The sequence below is a fragment of the Hemitrygon akajei genome, chromosome 17, assembly GCF_048418815.1.
Source record: "Hemitrygon akajei chromosome 17, sHemAka1.3, whole genome shotgun sequence".
NCBI lineage: Eukaryota > Metazoa > Chordata > Chondrichthyes > Myliobatiformes > Dasyatidae > Hemitrygon > Hemitrygon akajei.
In genome coordinates, this window is record NC_133140.1 from 68,009,297 (window position 1) to 68,020,183 (window position 10,887).

The window sequence follows — 10,887 nt, forward strand, 5'->3', positions numbered from 1 at the left end:
AATTCTGCCATAAAACACACATCACATACTTGCAAAACACTCTGGGATTACACATGTTCCATTTTGTCACATTATGTTTTACAAACTGTATAAATTTTCTGCAGCCCTTTTCAGAAGTAAATGTTTTCTCATTACCTGCTCTAGGATATATGTGACAATCTTCTTCAGCCTGTATGAAATTACTATGAGGAATCGAAGAACGAGAACAAGCCCTAAGAACAAGAAAAAACATTACAATCACAAATTGTACTTACTTGAAAATGTACTACTCTAACATTTCTGGGACTAAATCCTGAGGTTCTCTACTCGTCAACACTGAGAGTTCCTTCAATGTATGTTACAGTCGTTCCAAGCGCATGGCTCACCTCCAACTTCTCCAAGGCAGTTGGGGTTGCACAGTATTGTGTTGGCCAACAATGATGGCATTTCAAAATTAAACAAATTCTTAAGGCCAAATCAATATAATGACATTTCTTACAAAATAATAGAGAAATATATTCTTCTTTGATCAGTTTGAACATTGTACTGCCTTATCCCATTAGCCACTGTATAGTCATAGTTTAGCAGAAAAATTCTAATAGATGTTTCTGTAGCTGGAAAGGAAAACTCAGGGGGTTCGTTTAAGTATATGTGGCACTGTGAAAGGAATTTAGATTTTGTATTTGGTGCACAAGAATTTATTGCTGAATTATTTATATTTCCTTAGAACTTAATCCTGTTACCTTGTCATCTTGATTGTCAGCTAGGCAGTTATATTTCCTTTCAAAGCAAAATATTGAATATGAAACACGAAGAAACTATCTCAGAACTATATAGCAAAGGGAGAGGCTGTGTGGATTTTCACAGGTCTCTCTAGTTTGTATATGACTTCTTTTTCTACATAGATGAATGTAAAGGAGATTATAGCACTTTATGCAATTCTATCTAAACTTCCCTGCTAATCCTCAATCCTGACTGTACTTATTGAGAAAGATCTATTTAAAAAATACGAAAAATACTAAAAGATTTTTTTAAAAGAAAATGAACATGGTAAGGATGAACACTCCATGTGCATGCATAGAATATAGAACACAGAGGTAGACCATAATTCTGAGTCATAGGAGTAAATTAGGCCACTCGGCCCATCAGGTCTGCTCTGTCATTTCATTTCCCATTTCCCTCTCAACCCCATTCTCCTGCCTTTTCCCTGTAATCATATGCGCCCTGACTTATCAAGCACCTATTAAACTCTGTCTTAAATACACCCAATGACTTGCCATCCACAACCTCCTGTGGCAGTGAAATCCAGGGATGGCAATGTGATATGTTTTTTAACATGATCCTAACTGAAGGATAATGATTGACATGCCGAGGAAAGTGCTGCTCTTTTGGAAAAAATGCTGTGGATTTTTTCCTCAAGGATGTTCTAAAATCTCAAAGTAGCACTTCGTGCTCAGATTTCCGAAGTGGAACTTTTTTTTAAAAAAACACAACCACCTGGTGACTCAAAAGCAAGAATATTTCTAACTACACCAAACAAAGAATAGCATTCAAATTTTTAATAACATACTTTTAAAGTTATTAGAAATAAGTGTATTTCACGTGTGGTTCTTAGATGCTCTAGGTTTGCCTTTCAGGTTGCTCCCATGAACCAGAGACGAGTAGATTTTTACTTGGATGCCTTCGCTGACTTTCTGATAGCAGTTGGAGGCAGAAATGAGAACGGTGCTTTATCCTCTGTTGAAATTTATGACCCCGTTAAGGATTCATGGTCTTATGTTGCTGGACTACCAAGGTATTGTATTAATATTTGTATATTTAATACAGGTTGAGCACCCCTTATCCAAAATGCTTGGAAGTGTTTCAGGTTTTTTAGGATGTTGGAATATTTGCATCTGTAATACCTTGGGAGTGGTATACAAGTATAAACACAAACCCCATTTACATTATACATGCAGCAATATAGTACAGAAAGCCTGAAGGGGTAGTTTTATATAATTCTTTGCATGTAACCAGAATGTTCATATTGAACCACCAGAAAGGTAATTTATCACTATCTTAGCCGATCAGGTGGATAGTTGGTGGTTGTTTGGCATTGCCATCAGTCCCAACTCTGAATTTATGTACGACCAGTAAGCAGTCCTTGTCTTACACTTATTCATCACATACGTACTGATGCAGCTCTTCAGTCTGTTAGATTTTCATCAGTGATGACCTTGACAAACTCATCAATAAAGTTCTCTGCTGCTTTGTGATCAGCAGACACTTTATCACTACAATTCTTTGACAATATAAATCTGTGGCTTTTCTTAAAGTTCTGCAACCAGCCTGCTGAATGTTCACAATTATCTTTAATTTTCAGTTTGTCATTATAGATCCTTTAGTATTTTATGATCAGCATACCTTTAACTGGCATATGTTCATTCCAATGTTGACGAATCCATTCTTTGAATACATGATTGAGATCTTCATTTTTTTTGTTTTATGTAGTGTTTTTTTTTCTATTTTTCATTAACTTCTGCTCATTACATTTGCATGCTGATTTCTCAGAATAGTCTGATGCGCAGAATCCTGCGCATTGCCTGGGAACCTTCAGAGCGCTTTGTGGAATTTTCTGTTTGTGACATCATGCCAATACTCAATTAATTATTGGATTTTGGAATTTCAGATGAGGGGTGCTCAACCTGAATGTAATTTCCATTGATCATCTGCATTTATTTTGAAACAGATATCATTTATAATACTTTAAATCTGTGATGTTTGTTTTTGCAATGTTCTGAAGTGCCTCTGCACCTCTAATGTTTGAACCTTCTTCCCATTTAGATAATAGTCCGCACTACTGTTCCTTTTACCAAAATACAATTTCATACATTTCCCTACACTCTATTCCATCTGCCACTTTTTGCCTATTGTTCTAATTTGTCTTGCTGCAATCACATTGCTTCCTCAGCACTCTCTACCCCCCCACCTACCTTCGTATCATCTACAAACTTTGCCACAAAGCTATCAATTCCATTATCTAAATCATTGTCAAACAATGTGAAAAGCAGCAATCCCAATACTGACCCCTGAGAAACACCACCAGTCACCAGCAGCCAATCAGAAAAGGCCCCTTTTTTGTTCCCACTTGCTGCTTCCTGCCTGTCAGCCATTCTGCTATCTGTGCCAGTATCTTTCCTGTAACATCATAGGATTATATCTTGTTAAGCAGCCTCATGTGTGGTGCCTAATCAAAGGTCTTCTGAAAGTAAATGACACCCACTGCCTCTCCTTTGTCCACCCTGCTTGTTACTTCCTCGAAGCACTCTTAACAGATTTGTCAGGCAAGGTTTCCCTTTACAGAAACCGTACTGACTTTGACTTATTTTATCATTAGTCTCCAAGTACATCGAAATCTGAACCTTAGTAATAGACTCCAACACTTTCCCAACCACTGAGGTTAGGCCAACTGGCCTATAATTTCCTTTAATAAAAACACAAAATGCTGGCAGAACTCAGCAGGCCAGACAGCATCTGTGGGAGGAGGTAGTGACAACGTTTTGGGCCAAAACCCTTCATCAGGAGTAGTCCCTCCTGATGAAGGGTTTCGGCTCGAAACGTCGTCACTACCTCCTCCCATAGATGCTGTCTGGCCTGCTGAGTTCTGCCAGCATTTTGTGTTTTTATTTATTTCCAGCATCTGCAGATTCACTCGTGTTGCCTATAATTTCCTTTCTTTGGCTTTCCTCCCTTCTTAAAGAGTGGAGTGACATTTGCAATCTTCCAGTCCTCGGGGACAGTGCCAGAATCAAGTGATCCTTGAAAGATCATGACCAATGTGTCCGTTATCTCTTCAGCAACCTGTCTTAGGATTCTGGGATGTAGTCCGTCTGGCCCAGGTGACTTATCCACCTTAAGACCTTTGAGTTTGCCTTGAACTTTTTCTTTTGTAATAGAAATGGCACTCACTCCTGGACCTCTGCCACACTGCTAATATCTTCCTCAGTGAAGACAGATGCTAAGTACTCATGGACTTCATCTGCCATTTCTTTGTTCCCCATTACTACCTCACCAGCATCTTTTTCGAGTGGTCCAATGTCAACTCTCACCTGCCTTTTACTCTTTATATAACTGAAAAAAAACTTTTGGTATCCTACTTTATATTATTGGCTAGTCTTCCCTCATATTTCATTCTTTCCCTTCTTATAGCTTTTTTTAGTTGCCTTTTGTTGTATTCTAAAAACTTCTCAATCATCCAACCTCCCACTCAGCTTTGCTACTTTATACACCCTTTCCATGACTTTTATGCAGTCCTTAACTTCCTTTGTCAGCTATGATTGCCTACCCATGCCATTTGAGAACTTATTCCTCTGTGGGACATATTTATCCTGCGCCTTGTGAACTATTCCTAGGAACTTGAGCCATCTTTACTCTGCCATCATCTCCACCAGTAACTGCCTCCAATCCACCTAGGCAAGCTCCTCTCTCATGCCTCTGTAATTCACAGATAGCACAGTAGTGTAGAGACTGGTTTATTGTTTTACAGTGGTTGTGGCCAAGGTTTGATTCCACCAATGTTTCTAAGGAGCTTGCATATTCTCCCAGTGATTGCATGGGTTTCTTCTAGGTGCTCCACTCTCTTCCCATAGTCCAAAGATATAGGTGTAAGTATTAGTGAGTTCTAGGTTTGCTGACAAAATTTAAACTGAGGATTAGTGTTTGAGAAGAATCTAAATATGCTATTATTTTTTTTTAATAATTAGATCTAATTGCTGCACCAACTTTCTGCTGGAGTGCATAGCATTCAGTAAAATTTTTCCTGAGTAACAGATACACCATTGTGTGATCGATGACATATTGGCCCCTGATTGATGTTGATAAAAATCTTATTGTGTGTCATTTATTTAACATACATACAATTTATTGTCTTTCTTGTACAGCTTGTGCAGGTTTTATCTGCGTTTCTCTCAAATTAACCTATTAACTTGAGAATGTACCCATTTCTTCACTGTAGTTCAGCTTGAATCTTATCCATGTTTTGTAAAATTTTTACTTTTAAATTCTTCAAAAAATAGTTTAATAAATTGGACATTAGTACTTATCCCATTTTTTAATATATTAATCTTGTGTTCCTTTCCTTTGTTATCTTCTCTAGTCTCAAGTGGGCCTTCCACACATATTCTGTAATGAAAAATGTGTCTAAGGATCCTTCAAACACTCCAGTTTTTTTATAGTGCAACCTAAAAGTGGTTTTTAAAAATGTATGTTTAACAAGTGTGTTATTAGATGAAAGATACCACATAAATAAGATAGAGATTGATGAGAAGGGATCAGCATGACTTTGTGCGTGGGAAGTCGTGCTTGATGAACCCTTGAGAGTTGATTTGCAGAGGTACCCAAAACATAGATGAGGATAGGGCCATAGATGTTGTCTTTTGGGACTTTAGCAAGGCTTTCAACAGGGTCAGAATCAGGTTTATTGTTACTGATGTAAGTCATGATATATGTTGTTTTGTGGCAGCAATACAGTGCAGGCTTACCGGTAATTAATTACTATCAATAACAATAAATAGTGCAAAAAAAAAGGAATAGTAATCTAGTGTAGGAGACTATGATGGTTGAAGGTTCTTTCTCAGAATGACGGCCAGTGTACAGGGGTCAGTATTAAGAATTTGGATGCGAATCAACAATGCTTGATCAGTAAGTTTGTTGATAGTTGATATTGTTATTGTAGGTTACAGGGGGATCTTGAGCAGTTAGGGAAGTGGGTCAAGGAGAGGTCAATGGATTTCAATAGATGCATCTTGGAAAGAAACTGGTGTAGGATTTGAACCATATAGTAAATGGTAGGACACTAGAGAATATAATGGAACAAAGAGACTTGGGAATACAAGTTCATAGTTTGTTGAAAGGAGCATGAAAAGAGAATTTAAGCACACTGGCCTTCAGTTATGGCATTGAGTATAGGAGTTGAGACATTATGTTGCAGTTATAAAATAATTGGTGAGGCCACACTTGGAGTAATGTGTACACTTTTGTTCCTGACATGGTTAAACTGGAGGCTGCCAGGACTAGAGGGCCTTCAATGAAAGGGGGAGGTTGGCCAGGCTAGATGTTCATACCTTGGAACAAAGAAACACAGAGAATGAAGGGCAACCTTACAGAAATGCTTAAAATTGAAGCACAGATTAGGTAAATCTTTTCCCCAGAGTAGGTGCATACAAAACTAGGGGGCATATATTTAGGGTGAGAATGGAAATATTTAAAAGGAACCCAAGGGGCAACTTTTTCCATCAGCGAGGCCAGCGGAAGTGGTTAAAGCAGGCACTATAGTATCAATTAAGAAAGACTTAGATTAGTTTGTGAAGGGGAGGAGCTTGGAGGAATATAAGCCAAACGCAGGAAATTCGTGACTAACTGGGAGGACACCATGGTCAGCATGGACTAGTTGGGCTGTAGGGCCTATATTAATACTGTATTGTTCTATGACTCTAAATGATTCATGCAAATAGAACCAAAGGGGATAACTTCACTTGCCCCATCATTGAAATGTTTCCACAACCTATGGACTCACTTTCAAGGACTCTTCACTTCATGTTCATGATGTGTATTGCTTATTTATTTATTATTGATTTTCTTTCCTTTTTGTATTTGCACAGTTTGTATTGTTCATTGGTGTGGTATTTCATTGATTCTATAAAGTTATTATTCTGTTATGGATTTGTTGAGCATTCTCACATGAAGATGAATCTCAAGGTTATATATGGTGACATATATGTATTTTGATAATTTACTTTGAACTTTGCACTTTATTACTGTGATTTACTGTATTGGTTGAACCATTTCTACCTTGAGTACAGCTATTTTATCATGATCCATCTTTCTCTTTCACAGGTTTACTTACGGCCATGCTGGTTCAATATACAAGGAATTTGTGTACATTTCAGGTGGCCACGATTACCAAATTGGACCCTACAGAAAGAATCTTCTTTGCTATGATTATCGAACTGATGTCTGGGAAGAGAAAAGACCAATGATAACTGCCCGAGGATGGCACAGCATGTGCACACTACATGACCATATCTATGCTATAGGCGGTAGTGATGATCACATCGAGTCAATGGAACGATTTGATATTTTAAGTGTAGAATGTTACAGTCCACAATGTAACCAGTGGACCCGAGTTTCCTCACTTCTGGAGGCCAACAGTGAGTCAGGTGTGGCAGTTATGAGTGGAAAAATCTATATTCTTGGTGGTTACAGCTGGGAGAACACAGTGTTTTCAAAATCTGTACAGATATATAACAGAATTGAGAATAAGTGGTTCCGCGGCACTGATCTCCCAAAGTTGATAGCAGGAGTATCAGCCTGCATTTGTGTTCTGAACCCTAGGTCTTCAGAGAAGAAGTTAAAGACTTTACACCAGGATTGTAGTAGATAGTAGCCAGTCCAATTAGGTGCAATCTCAGGATGACCGTGAGATTAATTTAGCACACTGTTATATAGAAAAAGCATGTAGCAATCCTCACTGGTGTTGGGTTTCAGCCATTTGGCAATAATATTTAATAGACTTGTGCTATTTATTCCTAGTAACTGCTCTGTAATGCTGTGCCACTGTGTGTTACCTTTGTATGCAGAAGCCTAAAGTGTTATGTGAGTGATCTTAAGATGTGATTTTTTTTTTTAAGAAACAAGAAACCTAAGGCAATGGTGTGTGTTGAATGGGAGACAGCAATGTGGGTAAACCTAAGTATTACTTTCATTTGCTCTAATTAGGTTACATGCATTGTGCTAATTATAAATTACTTGGAGAAATAGAGTACTCTTAAAACAGTCTTAAACAAGTGAATGCTATACACAAAAGCTTTCTAATTGTTCAATCCAATTTCATTTACCCAATCTTTACAGATGAAATCTGCCAGATCTGCTAAAATGTATTATTAGTGCATTAGTAAAAAAAAACACTTCCAAAGGTATTCTTGGTAAAACGAACAATGCTAAATAGTCTGAAAGTTTCCCATTATGATTTTCTTAGTGGTATTATTGTCTAATAATTGGCAATCAAAATAACAATCAATTATTTAAAAAAGTAATTCAAGTATATATAGTGTATACCATATCACATTGTGAGAAAGTAAATAAAGCTTGGCGCTAATTTTAATTTAAATCTAACGTACGATGAGGTGATACAATGTGAAATGTTAATGTAGTTGGTGATTTAACAGTTCAGTGAGGTCAGAAAATAAAATGAGCTCACACTTTTGAAGTACCGTTTTTTTTCTCTTTATCAAGATGCCCTTTGTTCATACAAGGAAAAATTCAAAACACTGAAGATTACTTGCCTGTTCCCATTTCTCCAGTTTTTGCCTTTTGCACTTCTGATCTCTCCATCTTGTCTATTTTCTCGCGTGGAGAAGAACATGTCTTCTCACTCTGCTCTTGTTGTAGTTCCACAGAAGATCAGTTACTTCCCTTACAGACTGAAGTCAAAAACTCCTCATTTTTGAGGGGGATGAGGTTTCAACTCCAAAGTATTATTGTGTTTTAACTTATTTTGAAAGGATCTTTTGGTTTGAGTTTTAAAATGATGTGGGTACATATTTAGAAAGTATGATCAGTATTGCATATATTTGCACATTCCTATGTGACAGAGCCATAAGGAAATTTTCTCAAGACGTTGTAAAGTATGCGAAAATGGCTAGTTTCAGAACACGAGAGGTGCATTCTAACAGTTCAAGCACAAAAAAAACTTAATGTGGGTGGAGTTTTCCTTCCTGTTTTAATATAGAAGCACATTTTCTAACTTTTGTAATGAAGTAAGCTGAAAATCTTGAAATACAGCAATAAAAAAAATCAAACAATTTTATTATATTTCTGACAAATATACAAGTGCAACACACCATTTTCTGAGAACGGGTTATGCAGTAATCCCTCTCATTGCACCCTTTTAACAGACATATTCAAACTTTATTGTTCAGAACATGGGAAACTCTTTACCCCCAAGGAATAATTTCATGTTTGCACTGTTCGTGATTAAAGATTTACTTTGTGCGCCACCATTACTGATCCTGCTATTGAGGACACGAGTTATTTTGTTGAAAATGTTACCTTTGTTTTTAAACAGCCATTTTAATGCAAAAGTCTAAATGCTACTTTGACCTGTTGAAATTTGCTGCCTTTTAAGTGAATGCTTCTCTTTGATAGACTTTCAAGCTGCTCCCTCTTTTCTGCAATGTTTTGTTGGTGGATTGCTTATTTTACATGTTTTGTACCTCGTTTTGGGATGACATTTTTAATATAGAATTTCTTTGTTCATTTGTACTTATTTTTAAAAGGGGTTCCAATAGAAAACTTAACATGTTATTTGAAATATTTTAAAAATCATTCTAAGCCAATTATGAACTATTGGGGACAACAAAGTACCTGGCTCTGGTGCAACCATGACAATCCCAGATGTAATAAATGATGGTAAACTAAAATACTGATGTCTACTGAACAAAATATTAACATCAGAAAGAGTAGGATGATTTAAAGTTATTGGAAGTTAATTTAAAGTTAATGTTACTGAAGAGAAAAATGTAGATTCAGCATAAATAAATGTAATAATGCATCAAAGGAAATCTTGTGAGACAGTAGCTGGCAGATTAGGAGGAGCAAATATTTATTCCATAGAGATTGTTAACAAAGTATCAAATTTCAGGTGCTTTCTAAGAATGTATCAGTTTTTAACCCCTTGGTTATGGTTGGCTAGCCATTAGGCACTCCCTATGCTTTTTGCAAGTCTCTTTGACTAGAATCAAAATGGCCCCAGTAGGCTCCAAGTATGTGCACCTAGGTACGTTTTACAGTTGGAATTAAATATTATTATCATTCTTATTCTCTTGTTCTGTGGTAATATTCTTCCATCTGTAGTATAGTTGGTGACAAAGTTCCTGCAGTTTAGAATTTAGTCATTATAGTAGCTCTTAAATCCTCTATGTAAGCAATGTGTAGGCACATGTATATGGTTGTATATTTCAAATTAGCAGAAAATTCTGAACATACTGGACTTGCCAATCATTTCACTTAATATGGTGGGGGAGGTGTTGGGGAAACATTTGGGCTCCAATGCAGGTACCATCAACTGAGTACTTGAATTCCTGGAATTAGTTACAATCTAATTAAAACAATGTACAAATTAAAAATGTTCATTCATTCTCATGGATGTTTGGTACCTAATCTTAAATATATGGTATTTCCTTGTACTATAACAGTAAATATTTATTTTAATAGAAAACTCATTGAATTTAGAAAAAAAATAGCATGCTTGCACGTGCTGTAATTTTTAATTGAGTTTGGATTTGTTTCTTGAGGAATGTTTTCAGACTTCAGTATATGTGTGATAGAAGACAGTTCATATCTTAAGCAAGTCAAAGTGTACAGCAGTTGCAATTAAATTAATACAATGAATGTTGGTATATCCTGTAATTGCAGGATGTATTTTCTCACTGCTGTAACATTAATAAAGATGACTTGTATATTGTACAGCTTCTGAAATTAAATGCTTTTTGCAGACTGCTCCAGTTATTGGTATAATGAAGTTACAATTAAAACATCATCTGTATTCTAGTTTTCCAAACCTGTCATCCATTCATTTCTATGCTAACTGTTCAGATGAATGTTTTACCTTGAAGCCCAGCTGGACACGAGAAGCCTAAACTTCATGGAAGACCCCAAGGCCTCCAAGTTTGTGAGAGTATAAATTCTTCTGTTTGACTTACTGGGCTTTTGTTAATTTTTCAGAACAGTACAGAACACAAATATTTCAGCAGTATTTAAGAATTTATCAGCAAAAGTCCTTGCTTATCTGAAGTTCTGCAGTGATAGCTAATAATTCATTCACAACTTCACTGAGTTTTGAAATGACAAAGGCTTGATTTTCTTCCAAGG

At 36.5% G+C, this 10,887-nt stretch overlaps 1 protein-coding gene across 2 annotated transcripts in view; it reads left to right on the forward strand.

The window, feature by feature from the left end:
- klhl36 (kelch-like family member 36) overlaps window positions 1-10,516 on the forward strand; it is a 28,370-nt gene extending 17,854 nt beyond the window's left edge. For both annotated transcript variants that reach the window (XM_073070334.1, XM_073070333.1), the window contains exons 4-5: window positions 1,617-1,774; window positions 6,853-10,516. In XM_073070334.1, the coding sequence (XP_072926435.1) occupies window positions 1,617-1,774; window positions 6,853-7,399 (705 nt within the window). In that variant the 3' untranslated portion in view covers window positions 7,400-10,516. The remainder of the gene's footprint in view (window positions 1-1,616; window positions 1,775-6,852) is intronic.
- Window positions 10,517-10,887: the final 371 nt, after the last annotated feature.